At 46.5% G+C, this 20,187-nt stretch overlaps 1 protein-coding gene across 1 annotated transcript in view; it reads right to left on the bottom strand.

Annotated features, from left to right (window-relative positions):
• PAMR1 (peptidase domain containing associated with muscle regeneration 1) overlaps positions 1–20,187 on the bottom strand; it is a 97,510-nt gene that overhangs the window by 7,449 nt on the left and 69,874 nt on the right. Inside the window, exon 7 of the mRNA XM_045291007.1 lies at positions 2,626–2,838. Coding sequence (XP_045146942.1) covers positions 2,626–2,838 — 213 coding nt within the window. The remainder of the gene's footprint in view (positions 1–2,625; positions 2,839–20,187) is intronic.

Here is a 20,187-nt window from a genome sequence, read left to right as displayed (position 1 = left end):
TCCCAACATATGGTGGGAGGTCCGATGCTTAGAGACATCCTCCCTGAAGGCAGTCAGTTGCCAGACAACTGAATGGTCCCACCACAGGTAGGCCTGCTCCCTGCTGTTAAGGACAATGGGCTACTTCTCCCTAAAGGTTTGAGACCATTAGCTTGGTTCCTGTAGGTGGGTACACCCTACTGAAAATGGTTTCTATGATGGGCCAGAGAACAGGTCATACCAGCTCAGTGATAGTCAAAGTTAGGCTGCCATCCTGAATCTAGGATCTGCCTTTCTTGTCACATGGATACCCCAAAACCCTCATCTTCCTATTGCATGTATATCCCTAGATTGTCCCCCTCTCATTGCTGTATAACCTATAGTGCAACCCCTTCCTGTGATGTGTGTCTTTACCTGTCATTAGTGGGCTTGCACTCCCCCCAAAGGTATATAGGCATGGGTTAGCAATAAATAGCTCTCTCAGGCTCCCCTCTTGGCCTCTCGTCAGTTCCCTCTTTCCTTTCCCGTCCTCGCTCCCCTGTTCCCTTTCCCCTTGTCCTCCTTTCTCTCCCCCTCTCTCCACTTAGAAGACCAAGCGGGGCTGAGGTGAGCATGCTACTATGAAATGTGTCTGACTCCATTATTTCAATCTCTCCTCTATCTCTCATGCTCTCTAGACTTTACTATAATCTTGATATATATTAACCGTATAATTGTGCCTATCAAACCCGCAATTAGTTGTGGGGGCTGGCATTCCCTCCCCCCCACAGGCCCCTCTTGGGCAGCTCACTCAGAAAAGGGCACACTGCCTTCCTCCTAAATTGACATCCCTCTGCAGAACCTCAGTCAATGCCTTTAGAAAAAGGTACCAGGTGGCTGCTCCAGTTGAGTGATTTAGGCAAATGGCATTTAATAGTTTAGGATGGTCTGTTGATATACATAGTATTTGCAAACTTAATCAAAGTCAAACTGAACTTTCTGAAATGAAGCCGCACATAAGGAATTGGAAGCTTCTTCTAAGAGACCAGCCGACAACATCCACCATAGGCAAGGCTTGGACACCTGAGTTTTCCATGTCCCTTCTCTGCTTTAACTAAGGTCCCTGGCAACCATTTGAAAGCACAGTTTAATCATGTGAACATTTCTCTTTCTTCACAAGTGAAAGGAATCCTTCCCAGCTCATTTTCCCAATTAGGCAGCCAATATTCCTCTAATTAGCAACTCAGAGAACTTTGATTGCATTAACTCAGAAGAGAAACGTTAACAAAACTCTCCAAGGATATATGTAACACCATTTCTCTTCTTCCTGAAATCACCAGCCAGAGTCTGTGCTGGTGACGACCAGGTAGGTGGCTTCTGGCTGAAGTCTAAAGTGAGTTATTCTCTCCACCATCCATTCCCTTTCATTCCTTTACCAAAGATTCCCGTCGCTAACAAACACCCTGAAGGGAACCTGGAGGAGTGGAGCAATTATCTGGATAATCTAGGCCATGGATATGCATTTCTTCCCAGGAAGCAGCCCCGATCCTTGCCCCACCAAAAGTCGGGGGACCATTGCCTGCAACAAGCAGTGAAACAATTGAGTAAGAAGCTCTCAGCTCCCACTGCAAAGGGGCGAAGTTCAAACTTCTGGACACAACAGTTCCATGTTCAGGTCCAACCCACCTTTGGAAACGGATCTCCTTGAATCCCAGACTGCTTCACTTTGAATCCCGTGGGTCTTTGACTTCTGCCAGAATCTCATTTCTGCTCCTGTGTCTTCCATCTGGAATATTATCCCCCCCACACTCTCACTGCTACACATTCTTTCCTGCTCCCCTCCCCTGCTCTGTGCAGTGTCTCCATTGCAGGTAAGGTTGATCTCACCTCCTCTGAACTTTGACTCCTCATCGGTTCATAACTCCCTTGGGTGACTAAGAGCTCCCTCTGTCTTTAAACATCTTGACCTATCAAACTCCCTCCCCACCACACCCTGCCTAGTACTTGCAAGGATGAGATATCTATCGCGTTATTTCTCACCCTGACCTGCTGTTGAATGTAGAGTAGATAAATACAACTTTATACATGCTGATTCTTTCCTGGATTCGATCCTTGGATTTGCACATAGGAGACTCGGCACTATACTTCATATTGGATATAGAGTCGACGATGAACATAGCTTTAACGCCGCTTATTAATTTCTTTAATTTGGTCCTGAGATCTCTTACAAAATTCAGCCCTGTCATCTTTCCCAAGAAGCTACGCAAACTCCCTCATTCTTCGTGATCACATCTAGATATCACGATCAGGATAAACAGGCCCTGTGGAAGAAAGAGATGCTTCTCAGATGGCACCTAATTGAAGGGTTTCTCTGGTTCCACCTCAAGCCAACTCACTGCAATTGAGTTGATACCAATTGATCCCGGAGGACAGGACAGACTGCCTCTGTGTGTTTGAGAGACTGTAACTATTACGGGAATAAAAAAGCATCGTCCTCCCTTGCAGGGGCTGGTGGTTTTGAACTGCTGTCTTTGAAGTTGGCAGCCCAAGGCATAATCACGATGCCACCAGGGTTCTAGGAAGAACTTAAAGAGGAAGCTGCTTTTTCAGCAACTCAGAACCATGCTTGGAAGCTGACGGAAGTCAGAAGAAAATTGGTTAGGTTACCTTTTATGCAGATGGGCTGTTTTCCTGACCACACCCCGTTCTCCCCGCAAGTTCTCTTGTCATTGCCGCTGAGGACATAGGAGCCGTTACAAAAGAAGGACACAACGGTGCCAATTTTTGCAGAGCGCCCATCGAGAAGCCCAGGGCCACCCGTTATCTTCTTGTACCCATTGACCGGGCCCCCAGGGTCTGAGCAGTTTTTCTCTTCAAGAACTGAAAGTGAAAATAAAGAAAAGAGTGTTATTAAGCATCTGAAGAGCTGAAACTCTGCATGTTTCATTGAAATAAGAATTCAGGGATTTGAAGTTCACCCAGAGAAACTCATAATAAAAAATGCATGTCTTAGATCTGTTTTCTCCTAGCTTTGATGATTTATTCTTATGGTGAAAAGATATATATCCCATATACACACCTCTATATATTCCACATATAAATAACTTTGAAGCAACACACCCACATAGAAGAAGCACACCAACCAGTGTGATCATGAGGTGTCATTGAGACCGGGCAACAGGCATCAGAAGATTCACAACAAACAGTAAACAAACAAACCAAAATGCATTGGTGAGAATGGAGGGGGGTTGGAGTGGAGACCCAAAGCCCATCTATGGACAATGGCACATTCCCCCACAGAGGGGTCACAGGGAGGGGGTGAGTCAATCAGGGTTCAGTAGAGCACTAATGGGTCACTCAATATACCTCTGATCCCTTAAGGCCTCCTCACCCCCGCTATCATGACCTCAGTGCCACTTCCCAATATAAACTAGACGGGAGCATGTACATAGGTATAGGCAAGAGATAAAACTCACACGCATGGACCCAGGAACAGGAATGAGAATAGAGATACCAAAAGGGAAGTGGGAAGAAGGGGAGAGGGGGGAGGGGGGCACCAATCACAATGAATGGCACATAACCACACCCCCCCAGCCAGGGGGAAGAACAACAGAAACCAGAGGGGAAGGGAGACCACAGTCAGTGTGAGATTTGAAAATAATTAACAATCTGCAATGTATTAAGGGGCCATGAAGGTTGGGGAGGGGGGAGGGAAAAAAAGAGGTGCTGATCCCAAGGGCTCAATGTCAAGTAGATGTCTAGAAAAGAATGATGGAATATATGTACTAATATGTCGGATACAATTGATGTATGTATGGATTGTAACAAGAGTTATAAGAGCCCCCAATAAAATGATTTTTTTAAAAGAAGGAAAGAAAAGAAATTTGACACCCAAACTGACTTTCTGATCATCTGGTTCATGTGTTCACATTGGGGAAGTGAGTTGCCTGGACAAGATCACCAGTTCACCAAGATTTTACGATCGGTGTAGACAGGCGTTGTTCTTCAGTGTATTGTCCCATTCATTGCCTCAAAGGTTGGGCAATGAGACAGGACTACTCAGCTTCCACAGCCCCCAGATGGCGTAGTGGGTTATGTGTTGGGCTACTAACAAAGTCAGCGGTGAGAACTTGCTTCCAACTGTCCAGCCTCGGAAACCCAACAGGGCAGTTCTCTTCTGCCCTGTACAATCGCTATGGGTTGGAATTGACCCGATGGTAGAGGGTTTGCTCTGGTGGCACCGTGGTGAAGCCCGTGGCTGCTAACTGTGTGGTTGGAGCCTTGGACCCATCAATCTGCACCTTGGGGCAAAGATGTGGCAGTCTCTCCCCTAAAATTTACAGCCTTACAATCCCTATGGGCACTTTTATTCTGCCTTGCTGGCTTGCTGCCTATGGTTTTTCTGAGACTGTAACTCTTTATAGAAGTAGGATTTTTCTCCTGCGGCGTGGCTGGTAGTTTCAAACTACTGACCTTTTGATTAGTAGCCCGATGCATAACCCACTAAGCCATCAGGGCTCCTTAATGCATTGAAAGGTCACTCACTCACTCACTCACTTACTACCATTGAGTCAACTCTGACTCATAACGACCCTCTAGGCAGAGTAGAACTGCCCCCGTGGGTTTCTGAGACTATAGCTCTTTCCAGGAGTAGAATCATTCTCCTATGGAAAGGCTGGTGGTTTGAACAGCTAACCTTGACGCTATCAACCCAATGTGTAACCCATTACACTACCAGTAGAGCTTAAAAAAAATACTATACAGTAAAATCTGAGAAAGCCAGGACTGGTGTAAAGCAGAAACCTGTCAGAGAAGGGAAGCTTCAATCTTCTCCACTAATATCAGCGACAGAAAAGTGGTGAGCCTATACTCTGTCAACAGTGGAAGACTTGTGAGAGCCGGAAAAAGAGGGTGGGTGGTGCTGATGCATTCTCACTATTACAGGGTTCACGGGATTAATGCAGAGATACAACCAATTCCCCTCAGCCTAGGCATATAACATTCAGTCTCCATCCATTACTAGGGCATTTTTATTCTCTAACTCATGTTGGACAGTTACTTGAGTGGAAATGGGCTCATTGGCTATTCTGAGCACTGAACAGGATTTCAGCTACATGGTGGAAATATTCAACCACATAGATAACACGTTTTTTTTTCAAATGGATTATGGCACAGAACTGAATAGGATGTGCCTAAGAAAACAGAAGGAATCCCCTGAAGCATCGAACCTTAATTTATGAGATTGGGTAGTCCCCACTAGAACAGCCTCCTGGCTTCTTTTCAATGGTGTCTTCTAACACACAGGCCCGTGTTTGTAAAACAGTACCCATGCAATGCCATTTTCCACTGGACACACTCTTTTTTCAATGACTGTCATCGCTACCTTTTAAACAACCTACTGGCTTGCCTTCAGGAAAGAAAAAGAAATCTTCCATCAGATAATACTTCCCCAATACGACAGAATTCAAGCTAAATAAAAATCTTTCCCCTTGTGCTATTGGGCAAGGTGGAAAAATCATCCAAGTGGCTGATTTGCCCCCTTTAAGATTGCCTGCAGACCACAATGCAGAGAATATTGATGCTCCTGTGTCTCCGTGTTAGTCCAGGTTGACTACAGAAACAAATGTGTGTAAGAGAGAGTTTTATATCAAAGAGAAATTGTATATTGAGAAAACATTTCAGCCCAGTCCACATCATGTCCATAAGTCTGATATTAGCCCATATGTCCGACACTAGTTCATAAATTCTTCTTCAGATCCACGCAGTACAGGCAATGATGCTGAATGCAGGAAGATCAAAGGCCAGTGGGTGAAAAGCCTTGTGGATCCAGTGGCGGTGGAAGTATCTCCAGGGCTCTGGCTGCCATCAGCATGGCTCCATATGGCTTGTCAACAGGAAGGTGAAACAGATAGTGGGTCCCGCGTCCATGGAAGAAGAGAGACTGTGACCTGATTGACAGGCTAGACGCCACCCCTTCATTTTTTTATCAAGTTGACCTGAAAATTGTGTAACTTCCACAGTGCCTGTGAGCTTTGTGATAAGAGCAATTTCTCTGGTGGGTGAATTGAAAGCCCCACTTTACCAGTAAAACAAGAAGCCCACGAAAGAGCGATTTTAAAATGCTGAGATATTGTAAGGTGGGAGATTTTATTTACAGTCTTCAAGTGAGCTCAGAAAACTCTGGGTATTATATTGACAGAAATACTTCCTTGATGCGGCAAGAAGAAACAGAGAAAACATTCTTTGTTGCTTGGGTGGTAGGGCCCACCTTATAGTACAGTCTCATTCAGGTTGCTCAGCACCTAGCCCAGAGGGCACCTGTTGGGGCCCCTAGACTGCCGCTATCTCAAAAACATGATTTGTTTTATCGGTAAGTTTAGTTGAACTGTTGTCAACATAAAAGTTGGAACATTTCATACATAAAAATCTATATTTCTGACTCGTGACAAACATTCAGCCCTGGAAACCCTGATCCTGAATTCCCACATGGCAGCAGTCAACTAGAGCTGCGCACTGGCTCTGTACGAGCTGCGAGATGGGATGGTATTGTTCACTTGACCACAGTCCTCATCTGGCTTCCTAGCTCTGGCAAGCATTTGGGTCTGTGGCCAGTTGGTTTCTCGAAAGACTGTGGTTTGTGCAATTCAAATGTGGTTCTTAATTCATTTTGAGTTTTGGTAGAACATGAACAAATCAATTCAATTCTGTCCTGACACCCTCTGAAAGTGCAGATTTCTTTCTCTAAGCCCGAGAGCTAAGTCAGAAAGCATGTTGGAGGACACGGCCCTCCAGGCATCAAGTCTTAGCAAGACTTCTAGATGCCAGCCTTAGCCTTGGGGTCTCCAGACCCTCCCACTTCTAACGTGTTGGTTACGAATTTAAAGGGTCCTTCTATCCCATCAGAATGAGAACCAGATGTTATGTCCAGGGGTCCCCAGGAAAACCGTGACTTCTGACCTCCTGGATCTCACCATTATTCCTTTAGGGTCAATAATTTGCCAGCACACCTCACAAAACTCGGTTTCATTTATTTCAGTTTTCTGATCGCAAACACTGTACAATTGAAACCATATAGGGCAAGATCTCCGGGAGGTTTCCCAACATAGAGGGTCCTTTTCTCAAAGAATATGCTACCTTCCCCAGGAAGATGTCTTTCACCCGCCTGCCAGGAAGCTCACTGGACTTCTTGTGTTGTGGTCACACTGATTTACCCATTGGCCATCTAACTGAACTCGGGCTCCAACCCGACCTCCTCTGAACTGACGCTTAGATCTCCTGGTGGGGTTTGGCCAGTCTGTACTTCAGAGACACTTCGTTTGCATATCTTGTTAGGTAGATGTCGTCTGGAGCCCTTAACGGGTAACTTAGACTCCAATCACTGGGGAAATTCCGGGGTTTTAATGGTTATCTCCTAGAGCCCATAGCAAAGACCAAATTCTTGGGTACTACTAGTTAGAAACTCCACAAAGCACAAGATGGCCACGACTGTGGGTGTTCAGTCATACAGACTTGTATGGTCATGACACCCAAGACTGAGCGTACTGTCACAAAATCAATTTAATTTTAGTCCTGGAATATTTGAAGAAAATGAAATACACTCTCGCCAAATCAGCCCCAGCAAAAGATAAGAAATGCTTTCAATCTCTGGATTTGACAGGTAAGCCTGATGGCTGGGGTTCTCTCTTCTTGTTAGGAAGTGCTCCCATGGCCCACTAAGCTCCCACCTCATGATCCCCAATGCACTGGATCCAGGGGTCATATTTCCATCCTGTTTAGTGAGGATTTGAAGATCAGATCATTGAAAAATTCTTGAGTCCCTGGAAGCAACAAGCCCTCAGGACAATCCAAGTCTTTTGTCTCTCAAGTAATAAACCCTCTGACCAGGACCACATTTCCTTCATGTTTAGATGTGTGCCCTTCTATAATCTGACATTCAAAAAATAAGATCAGATGTGTTACTTTTCATATGGAATTTCTCTTCTTTCCACCCAGAAAAGACATAATTAAACCAGTGATGCACCTTGTACTTGAGATCTTAAAATGGAGATATTATTGTTTATTTTGAAATTATTGGTCAAGAAATGTCACTAGGGTAGAACTCAGGGATGCTTCTGAGTTCGGGGTTCCTGGAATGCAAGTCTGTATGACTGAACATTCACAGATACAGACAACAGAAATAGCCTTCCACAGGATCCAGATAGAAGGTCTGTGTTGATATTTAAGGAAATAAAAGATCAAGACCATCGACAGAAAACTGAAAATAACCTTAAAGAGCAACCAAAGGTAAAATTTAGAACCATGAAGTACAAGGATAGAAATTTAAAATCCAGTGGGTGAGTTTAATAGCAAATTAGGTCTCGTTGAAGAATAGCAATAAACTAAAAGGTGAGCTAAATGCAAGATCTGAGCACGAAGCCCCACAATACAAAGTGATGAAAAACATACGGGGCACATGAGATGTGAGAAGGTTAATCGATTCATATGTAATTAGAATTTCAGGAAAAAGAGAGAATGGAGAAGAAACCACAGGTGAAAAAGATAATTGCTGAAAAGTTTCTAAAAGCAATGAAAGACCTCACCCTACGGTGTCACACAGCCCTATGAACTCCAAGCCAGACAGAGAGAGAGAGAACCACACACAAATCTCCTGTCAAACTGTTACAAACCAAGGCAGAAAAATTAAAACAGCCAAAGAAGACTGCTAGAGAAACATGCTGTAAAATAATTTATGCTTCACTGTTATGTTATGTACTTTAAAATCGGTATCTCGGGCTTCTTAAGATTGAATTTCGCTTCTTTGCACTTTTTCTTTCAAATTTCATAATCAAAATCTGTAAACTGAAAATTGTTGTTTATTATTTGGTTGTCCTTATTTCTTTTTGTAAAAGATGAGAAAAAGTGGCCTAGGTTATCTCTGCCAGGACTCTAAATATAATACTAAGTCTTCCATTCCTTATTTTGTATTCTCATACTCTATACCCCGAGAAAATTTCTTTACCATCTTATGCAATCGAATAAGCTAACTTCTCATGAAACCAGATGTAAATTAGTCTAGTCACTGGACGCTGACAATGGTTTGAGTCTGTCCATAAAGTTTTCTGTGGCTAATTCCTCACAAGTGGACGGCCAATTTCTTCTTTGTAGTCTGCTCTTAGTCTGGAAGCTCCGCTGAAACCTGCTCACTTTGGGGGACCCTGCTGGCCTTTGAAATACCAGTGACAACGTCCAGCAACACAGCACCACTAGCCAACACAGTGCGATAAACTGAGAGACAGGTGGAATCGGTGCATTTGATCTAGGGTGCTGCTGAAGGATGGTGAAAGGACCATGAACTGCCAAAAGAACAAGCAGACCCGTCTTGGAAAAAGTACAGCCAAATGCTCCTTAGAAGCGAGGATGGAGAGACTTCACCTCATGTACTTTGAACATGTTATCCGGAGAAACAGGTCCCTGTAAAGCAGTGGTTCTCAACCTTCCTAATGCCACGACCCTTTCATACAAGTCCTCATGCGGTGGTGACTCCCAACCATAAAATGATTTTCGTTGCTACTTCATCACTGTCATTTTGCTACTTTGAATCAGGTGACCCCTGTGAAAGGGTCTTTCAACCCCCCAAAAGGGGTCGTGACACAAAGGTTCAGAACCGCTGCTGTAAAAGGACATCATGCTTGATGGAGTTGAAAGTCAAGGACAAAAGAGAAAGACCACTGATAGGGTGGATGGACGCAGTGGTTACCACAACGGGCTCAAACAGAATGACAACCGTGAAAGGACTGCAGGACTGGGTGCTGATTTGCTCTGTTGTACATGGGGTCACGACTAGTCCGAACCAGAGCAATGGCATCGAACAAGAGCTGATCTCAAGGGAAAAGAGCAGCCTTCAGGACCGGATAGATATGAGCTCACGCAATCACTTGATGCCCTACTGTCCATGGCAAGACACACTGGGTGCTCAATGAATATTTGTGGGTGAGTCGAAAGAAGGGATAAAGAATAAAATTTATTGAACTACGGCATGGAAGGATCACTTAATTCCACTGAGGACCTACAAAATAGGACAATCACATTTATCTGCCTGGGCTGATTTGATGGAGTCATTTCACACAGTCTTCTTTTCCTTAGTCTGCCCTGATGTAGACTCCATTCAATTGTCCTTCAACAGAAATTCTCTCCTCAAAGGAAAATCCACTGAGAAATCTAAAGGCCTGTTATTGGCCTACTTGAGTCCACCATCTTCTGGCCTCCTGGTCCGGTCCACACGCCTGTGTTGACTCAGACGCTGGGCACCAACCGCTGTCTCTACGCTTCTGTCTGCCCTAATCATGGACATGGACGCTTTCACGCCGGATCTTCTATCACGCAGCCCCTGGGCCTGGTTCTCCCTTTACTCTCCTTTCCGTCCGGCACTTTCCAAAGCCGCGGGAGCTCCCCGGATGCCTTTGAAGAGAACGCTGAGACTTTCCCCCCCCACCGCTTTCTCTCCCTGTTGGGACGTCTACCTGTTAGGAACCTAAGCGTGTATGGGTCTCATCAGCGCTCCTCTCCTGAGTTTCATTTCAAATTCCGTTTTCCTCCAACTTCTCTTTTTAGAAACCTTTGTATTCCCACGTGGAACAGATTCCTGAGTCTCTTCTATTGGATTTTTCAAGGGCTTTGTGTTTCATTTCAAATCGCCTCAGTGGGCTGGGTGTTTTCACACAGAGCCGGATGAGAATTTAAAACATCTGCCTCTCTGCCCTGAATGAAAAGCAAGCTCCTGCTTTGTTCAGTAAAATATTCCGAGACTAATAACAAATAGCACATCGCCCTGTTGCTTTTGGGGCTCTGCCTGGGACAGAAACTCGCCAAGTTTTGAATGCTCTCACGTGCTATTTGGTAAACAGAAAAAGTGCTTGGGAGTGCATTTCTCTGAGATATGGTTTTAGATAAACATCTGAAACAGACCCTCTCCACCTGTGCTTCCCTTCTGCCCTTAGCGCATTCGTGCGCGGTGGCTCACTGTGACGCGCTCTGCAGGCGAATGGCTTTGTGATGGCTCTGGCAGTGGACAGGACTGGTGCCCCACCCAGGGGCCCTCATATCCTTCCACCACCCCTTCAGGGTCCCCGTCCCTCACTTTAACATGAGCGCTTTCCTGCTGGCAGTGGGCACCCTGCACAGGGCATGAGGGTCAGTTCGCTCATATGGAGAGTGGGACGATGCCCAGGAATATTTGGTCAGCATGCTTACCACCCCTTACCCCCTCCCAACCCCCTGCCATCTCCAGGAGTGCCTGTATCCAGTGATTGATGTGTAGATTAAAAAAAAAAATCCTCTCCTCTGGCTGGAGGCGTTATATACCCTCCCCCGCCCTGAGTGACACTCCCCAGAAGTGCAGCCAGTCTGCTGCTTAGAAAGGAGGGTGGTCTGAGCCAATGGCCTTCCACACTTCAATTGTGGACCTCTGAGCCCCAAGCAGAGAATGTCCCCTGGTGATTTGAAGCTGTTTGCATAAAACCAGGGACCTATATATAATCCTGGGGCACAGATGATGTCCCCACAATAATTGGGACTGAATTTCTCACAAGCCTGAGTCTTAGAGCTAGATTTAAATTGATTTAAAGCAAATAAAGTGTTATTGTTTTTCCCCTCTTCTTTCTGATTTATAGACATCCACCACCCCTCACAACCAGACCAATAGGTAACATCATGGAGAAAAGGTTGAAGCTCTCAAGGATTTCCTCTTGCTTGGATCCACAATCAATGCTCATGGAAGCAGCAGTCAAGAGATCAAAGGACATACCGTGTTGGGTAAACCTGATGCACAGTACATCTTTAAAATGTGGACAAACAAGGAGGTTACTTTGAGGAACAAGGCACGGCTGACCCAAGCTATGGTGTTTTCTAGTCACCTCGTACGCATGTGGCAGTTGGACATTAAATAAGGAGAACCTCTGCATTTGAACAGGGGTGCTGGTGGAGAATATGGAAAATCCTATGGACTGGCAAAAGAACAAGCCAATCTGTCCTGGAAGCCATACAGCCAGAATGCTCCTTAGAGGGCAGGATGGGGAGATGCTGTCTCATGTACTCTGAACATGTTGTCAGGAAAGACCAGTCTCTGGAGCAGGGCTTCATGTTTGATAAAGTAGAGGGTCAGCCCAAAAGAGGAAGGACAGACACAGTGGCTGTAACCACGAGCTCAAACATAAGAACAGTTGTGGGGATGGCACAAGACGGGGCAGTGTTTTGTTCTGTTTGGACATAGGGTGGCTATGAGGCACAACCCACTCGATGGCACGTACCCAACCACACACACACACACACACACTCATCTCAATGGCCGTGACTTGGCTGGATTCTTGGTGGTGGTGTTTATTCATCCTCAGTGGAAGATTGCTGAGGTGGCCAGATTCAAAAGATCTATCAAAGTGGACAGGATCACGAGACACCAGGCAGCATGCCTGAACTAGGTGGAGACAGTACTAGGAGATGTGGCACCTTAGGGAACATGAGTCATACCACATTTGCTGTGCCCTTGGTCAGATCATCGATATTGAACGTGAGAAAAGAAGTACAGACCCTTCGTCCCTACAGCAGGGAGAGGACCCACCTCCCTGTGACCCAGATAATCACAAAACGATGGTAGATCTCAGCCATGGAAGACAACGGCCCTATTCTCTTCATTATGTCTCATGTCTCATACCCTCCCATGTACCCTGACCTCAAAAACCCTTTTCCCAAACGAGTCAGGAACTTGGTCTTTCCTTTCAGTCTCAAAGCTTTAACTTCAAATTTGAAGATCCAAAAAAAATCTGTGGAACCAAAGGATGCAATGAGTGCTCTACCTTCTGAAAGGCCCCTGTGTCGCCTTTTAGAGAAGAACTGGCCAAGTGCTGCTGCCTGCTGAGCTGCTTGCTGGGACCAGCACATACTGAATGAGCGCTGCCTCGGTCCCCTCCAGATCAGGCACTGGCAGGTGTTTCTTCTGTCCACCATTTAAACCAAGAAGGGCTAGAGTGTCAGCTGCAGCTCATTCGATGGAGGTCGTGCATACTTCTCGAGGCTCTCTACAGGCTCAGTGAAGCATTTGTGAATGATCCCTTTGCTTAGGGAAATGGAGGGCCTTCCTCCTAATTAGTTATTCCCGAGGTCAGATTCATACCAGAAATGATCTTTTTAACCAAACATGTACTTCAGAGAATGTCAGTTGTACTTCTTCGGGCCGCAGATTCATCTTAGGTGGTCCATGCCTTCCCTGACGTTGCTTTATCAATGTCCCTAATGCTTCATCAAAAGATAAGGCACTAACTAGAGAGTAAAGTCATCCCTGATCCTGGGGTGTAGGGTGTCAGCAAATACCTGTCTCAACTGTTGACTGCAGTCTGAATTGCAACGAAGATTGCATGCATCGCTGTGGATGGAACTGGCCTGATACCACTTACCCTGCTGTGTTGTCTTTAACTAAGGAGAAAAAACTCTTAATCCGTAGTTTGGCTGCTTCTTCCATGAATAAGCCTTGGGGATTTTCTGGATTTCAAACTCCAGGTTTTATCGCATCTCCTTCTCTCCGTGGTGCTAGACAGAACAAGCAATGCCGAGAGGAACTTTTAACCATGACCCCTGTGGTTAATGCCATGTAGCCAGCCAATGAAAGGCACCATTCAAATGGCTGGCAGGACAATGGGAGAAGGCCTGGTGATGCCTTTCCTTGATGGAAGCAGCCATTCTGAAACCCCTGTCCGATACAAGTTCTATGGCAAGTTTGACCAAATCCTTCAGAAGATTCCAAGTCCTTTGGGGAGGATGTTAGTCTGGGTAGACCAGAGAAACAAATCCAGGAAGACTTGTATGGGTAGAAGAAAGAGCTTTATATACACGAGCAGTTGAATAGTGAGAAAACATTCCAGTCCAAATCAAGTCCATCAGTCCGATATTAGCCCATATGTCCAATACCATTCCATAAAGTCCTCTTCAGACCCACGAAACACATGCAATGACACCAAATGCAGGAAGACCACAGGCCAGTAGGTGGGAAGTCTTGTGGACCCAGTGGCATTGTAAGCATCTCAGTGCTGGCAGGGGTCTCCATGTGGCTTCTCTGGCTCCATCAGCCCCTCTCCATGTGTGTTCTCCACAAAGATGTCTCACAGAGGATGATCCTTGTCAGTAAAGAGTCTCCAAGGGAGTGAGCAGAGAGAGAGAGTGTCTCCCACCTCCAAGGAGGAATACAGGAGTTCCCAGAATCCTCAGAAGAAGCCATGCTCACACAGAGGCCTCATTGGCTATATCCTGATTGACAGGCCAGACTCTATCCCTGCACTCGTAATCCTCTCAAATGGACAACAGATTATATAACTACTGGAGGGAGGTATTATTGGTTCTTTCCTCTGGCATCTCCATTCACTCCCCATGGCCCTCTCCTATAAAGAACTGGGCTGGCTCTTACATACAGAGGTGGGGCAGGAAGAGGGAGAGGGAGAGAGAGGTAGCCATTACCTTGGAGTTGATTTCAACTCATGTGTATCCAACGAGAACTGTAGTATATAGGCTTCGCTTACAAGGAGGAAGGGCTGAGTGATTACCAATTCACATCAACTGTTCATTGGTTGAGGAATGACAGACAGGGCACTAACTCCTCAGCATTTCCAGTCTCATCACATACATGGACCACGGAGCTCTGCGAGTTAGAAAAAGCTCTCAGGCAGAGTTGTGGAGACAGGAAGTTGGAAGCTAGTTGGCCGGCATATATAGGAATGGTGAAAGCTTAGTATAAGGTTACCAAATTCAAAACAAAACTCATGGTGACTGAGACAATTCTGACTCCTAGTGACAGTAAATAGGGTTTCCAAGGCTGTAAATATTTATGGGACCAGGTGGCCGCATCATCCTCCCTCTAAACCTAGGGTCAGAGGGTGGGTTTGAACTGTGGAATTTGTAGTTCATAGCCTAATGCCTACCCTACCTTGCCACCAGGGCTTCACCTAAGGTTAGCACAAGAAAATTTAACTCCCTTCCTTGTTGAGGAAGAGGGCAGACTCTAGACAGTTGAACTATCTAGTATTTAAAAAGTGGACATCTGTATTATTTACAAAACTGAGTGTAAAACATGTTCCAGGACGCACCTTTGAAAGGGAAACAGGGAGTCCAATAAAATGGGCAATGTTTGTAACACCCAGAGAACTTGAGCTTATTTTCTCCTAAGAGACAATGAGAGCCATACTACTTGAGACATTTCTCTTTTTGCCTTTACTGCCAGGAAGCCCAAAATCAGAGACACTGATGATTATTTAGCGTGACACAACAGCTGACGTTGAATTTAATCCCCTATCTTATCTAGGGCCCTCCTTTCCATGGTTCTTGATCTGCTTATGAATGATCTTGTCTTTTCGTTATAACCGTGTCTACCTTACTTGTGTCCAGAAATGGTTTCAGGCGAATCACAAAAGATGTATTAAAATGTAAACCTTCTCAAATTTTATATGAAGGAAATACCTACGGTAGCCAGATACACGCCTGAGTAATAAACTAAGCCAAGGCCCTCGTCTGACGCTTTCATCGGAGCTGTAAGGATTCCAATGAGGGCGACCACTCCCAGTCTACCAAATGCACAGCCCTGTGATCCAGCCGGCGGGGTGGTTAGGGGTTGCAGCGGTGTTAGTTGCCACTCTTTGCATGCTCTTGGAATCTACTCAATCTCGCGTGTCACCCAAATCCAGGAAAGGTTATGTGGCAGAATGCCTGTTCTGTTTGCAAAAGGCATTAACGTCTCGCCGGGGCTTTGTTCATCCTGGAAACCTGACTTTGCACGTGGCCAATGCTCAGACACAACCATAGGCGGTTTCTCGTCTGTTTCTCTGTGCTTCCAGCTCAGCGTCAACTCAGATTTGAGCTTGGTGGCAAATATCTTCACCAAGCAGGAAGAAAGCCACCAACGGGCGACGTAACACCCTCTGAAAACCCTTTTTATCCCTCTCCAGCCGATGGCACTGTGCCCCCTCGCTTCCCAGCCCTCCGCCGGGGGGAAGGAGACAGTATTCAGTGAAAGGATGCTTGGATTGCACACACTGCTATTTATTCATCCGGCAGCAATTTGCAGGCTGAGGCTTACAATTAGCTATTTGATCTTAATCAGTATTGTCCTTGGCCCCTGGGACACTGTGTTTTTCGGATACCACTTTTCCGGTGTTTGGTTGGCCTATTTACTGAGACAGCTAAAACTGCCCATGCTTCAGAGACAGGTCCACTTTGGAAAAGAAAAAAATCTCCTGAAAACTTCGGGCATTCACTTCTGTGTGAAGTCCACTGGATTTGTGGCCATTTGGTAGAGCCTATATCATCGTCTAGAAACAACTGAGCTCCCTTCCACCTCGAGGAGCTGCTTGGTCTTTGTAGGGCTTACACAACTCTTTGAAGGTTCGGAGGCAGCCCCTGGGAAGGGGATAACAGCTACTGGGGCAGATATTCCCCAGGGATGTTCACGTTCGATTTTTTCTAAGGATGAGAAATGCTCACTATGAAGATGTCCTGAAGCAGACAAATCAATTCTCTTTAGCTTGGTAGGAGAATGCCAGCTTGCTGAGCACCAAGTCCTGCCAAGTTCCTGGCACACAAGAAGCTCTCAGCCACTGTCCTCTGCTCACCGAGCAGTCCACTAGAAGGCCGTGTGGCCGGGGACTCTATGACACGTGGCACTCCCCTCTGTTCCGGGGAAGAGCTAAAGTTGGGACCGCTCCTTGGTATTGTCCATCAGAAATCCATAAATGAGTGGAATGACCCTGGGAATTTCCTCTGGGCCAGTGCCTGGTACCTAATGGGTACTTAAAAATGACTCTGTAAAGTGGGATTGGCAATCTAGCACTGCCCTCATTGGGGATGCGGCCACAATAGCACAGGCAATGCCGCACACAGCCCAGACCCTGCCTGGCATGAAGATGGTAGAGAGCAACGCCTGCTGCTGTGTTCTTGTGCTTATTCATGCTCTCCTTCTTGTGTGTGCTTCATGGAGGTCAACAAGGATACCGTGTGTATAGTAGAGGCAACTTTTCATCTTCTGGAGCAAAGGAAAGGGCTAGGAGCCAGTGCTCCAGCATGACAGCAATGAGCCAGCTGTGGGGACTCTGTGGCCTTGGACAAGGAGTGGGTGTCCGTTTGGGGGTCTCTAGTGAAGGGGTATTTACTTCCATCCACATTTGATTCTGCTATTCTCTCACTAACCACCGCCTGGCATGTTCCTCCTCTTTGCTTCCGTGGGTAGCAGTTCTCATGGATTGCTAATAACCCAGAACCAACATAAAGCTGCCTCCGGAGGTGCGAAACTCTCCCTCCGTGACCTCATCTGCCCAAGCAAGAACCCCCAGGACCTTGACCAGGAGCAGACAAATAGAAGTGAAGCAACTGCAAAACTGTGGCCAGCCTGGCCCTTTCCATCCCCCGGATGAAGTACCCCTTCCCAAGCTCTATTTAGGACACAATTAGGCTGAAGAATTGTTTACATAGCCTCTATTTGTCTGGGTGCTCTCCATAGCCACATAATTGCTGATTAGCAAAATGGTCCCCTTGGGTGGCAATCCCCAAGCATCTGACCCTAAATGAGATATGACAATGCTTTGGTTACAAGAACACAGGACCTAAGGAGCCCAGAAGAGTTAATGATGAGATGTCCTTTGGTCTGTGTAGATTCAGGCTCACTCAACAGGGACTGATCCAAATGAAAATGAAACTTTTTCTTTGAATTCAAAACAAAAACAACAATAAAAAACAGCCTTTTCATAACTCTACAAGAATACCTTCTATGATGTTCAGTGATGGCTTTGGTTTTGGGGACCCAAATCCAAATGGGACGGCAACCCTCTGAATGACAGAGGTTGATTTCCATGTTTGGGATGGAGGGCAGATGGGAACCTCAGGCGATTTGTAGGAAGTTTTCATGGACTTGCTCAGTAGCAAGCTTCCTGAGGATCCCCCAACCTCTGAAAGCTTTGGAGGAAATGACCATGGAGTCCCTGTAACTGTCACAGCATTCCCCTTCTCCTCTCCTTCTGCCCCTCTATAAAATATATCTACGAAACTCTGCAGCACCAATTTTCCAAATGACCATCATGGCACGAACACACAGCCTGTGACAGGTTAAATGAGTGACGATTGTTGAATCCCAGGAGTAAAAGGGAGCTTGGTCAGATAACATAAGGCTTTGAGTAACCCGGCCTCCAGTGCTCACGGCTAGTTCCCTCCCCGTATTCCTCCACCGATCATTTCTAACTACTCCACAGCTGCACTGCCCTGCCTACAGAAGCTCTTCATTCATGGTGCCCAAAATGTGGGTCTTCTCTTTGGATCTCTTAAGACAATCCCATTGGCATTTGTCCTTTAAACCCAGATCTTGTCTGCCTGTATGCAGGCCCAGAGGTGACAATACCTAGAATCCCCTGCTGGTTCCAGAAGGTCAGTTTACAGAGAAAACTTGAGACATCTTGAAGTCCCAGAAACTATGTCTCAGAAAACTAGGAGGCATCTTGATGTCTCAGAAGCATCTTCTGAAGTTCTGGGCCCTAAGAAAAGTTTCCTACCATTGCCTAATTTGTAGCAACCAGTGTTATTCCCCGAACTCCTTGTCCGGGGAGTCCTCTGCTTTCGGCCAAACCTTTTGAATGGCCGAAACGCGGGGCCAAGCACAGCCATGTGAACAATGGTTCCTATTACTGCACTCAAGCATTTTATAGGGGTCATTTCATGCAATCCCACAAACACCCGGAGAGGTCGCTGGTATTCGCACATGGAGAAACGGAAGCTCATAGGAGTTGAATGGCTCGTTCAAGGTCACCTGGCTGGAAACTGCAGACCCAGAGCCAAAGGAGGGCTTTCCAACTCTCCGACCAGGATGCATCATCGCCACGACAAAAGCAGCCTTGTACTTTGCCCCGTGTATGAAAGAGAAGATGGGCCTCTGGCATCATTCCATTTCATAGAAGCCTCACCTGAAGGATCTTCGAACAACCTGCGCGGCTCCCACAGAGCCTGCGGCATGACAGGCATGAGTCTGTGCTGAGAGAGATGCCGGCCTCCCACTGAGCGGGCATCTGCGCACATTCTCGGCGCATCAACGGTAATGTTTCCGTGGAAACCCGACGCTCTTCATCACTGCGCTGGGGACAAGAAACGCGGGCTCCCGTTTGAAGCTTTAGTATAAAGTGGGCTTCTCGCCCCGGGCTTGTTTCTTCCCAGCCCTTGGGACAGGCCAGTGGGAAACCTGTAGCTGCTCCCAAACCCCAATGAACCCAGAGTCACCATTTTCCTTTAATTGGTGGAAGCCGTTTTGTTTCGTTCAAAGGCGCGCCAGAGCCTGCAGTGTGAGCACTGTGCCCCGAGGTTGGGCCTGTTTCATCTCCTTCATTAGGATGCGTGAGGGGAGAGCCCGGCATCGTCAACTGGGCCAGAGGAACAATGCGACATGGAAATTGGAGCAGGGCAATGAATCCCTTGCTCGCCACTTGTTCAAAACAAGATTCTGACCATTTACTGGAGAACTTATTTTGTCGTTGTGCTGCATACAAAGAAACAGGAAACTTCAGAGAGAGGAGAAAGGGGCTCCGCTTTCTTACATGGTGGGCCAGAGAGGCTGGGGTCGAGGGGGGTACTGGCAGAAGGTTTGCTTGGCCCCAAAGTTGAGGAGGAGGCCCACTCCCCAGAGGAGGTCACCCAGGAGCAGGGGAAAGTTTCTCTTCTCTGGGAAACACCATGGGGAAGGAGCCGCCTGGGATAAGCGGAACTTGAGGACCCCATCATCCGGGACTCTCACACCCTAGAGTAACGAATGAGGCCAGGCCCACGCTGGATCCTTCCACATTCTCCACGGGTCACCCCACACAGTCTGCAAGCAAATACTCCGCAGCCCGATGGGGTTGCTCTGAAAGTGAACACATTTCCAGGTCGACGAGAACAGACACTCATTGCTGAAAGGCAGGCGCGAATCCCGATTTTAAAGACGGGTGTTCATAACGGTTCATCGTGTAAATTGATAAAGCCTTTGAGCGACAGCTTTGGCAATAGCTCCCAAGCATAAAAATGTGTATGAGGGGATATCCCACCCCCCAACATGGAATTTTTCCTCCCAAAGCCATGCATCGAAATTTTTACAAAACAACCTTGTCACCTTCACAGTCCTCTCCATTACACTGAATACATTTGTCAAATCTGAATTGCTCGATTTGCCCAGCAGAGCTTTTTCCAGTCTTTTTTTCTAGGGGAGGC

This window comes from Echinops telfairi, unplaced genomic scaffold, assembly GCF_000313985.2.
Source record: "Echinops telfairi isolate 266 unplaced genomic scaffold, ASM31398v2 ScPeMD7_60;HRSCAF=208, whole genome shotgun sequence".
NCBI classification, from domain to species: Eukaryota; Metazoa; Chordata; class Mammalia; order Afrosoricida; family Tenrecidae; genus Echinops; species Echinops telfairi.
Note: the sequence above shows the minus strand (reverse complement) of the source record. Positions and strands in the feature narration are given on the sequence as shown.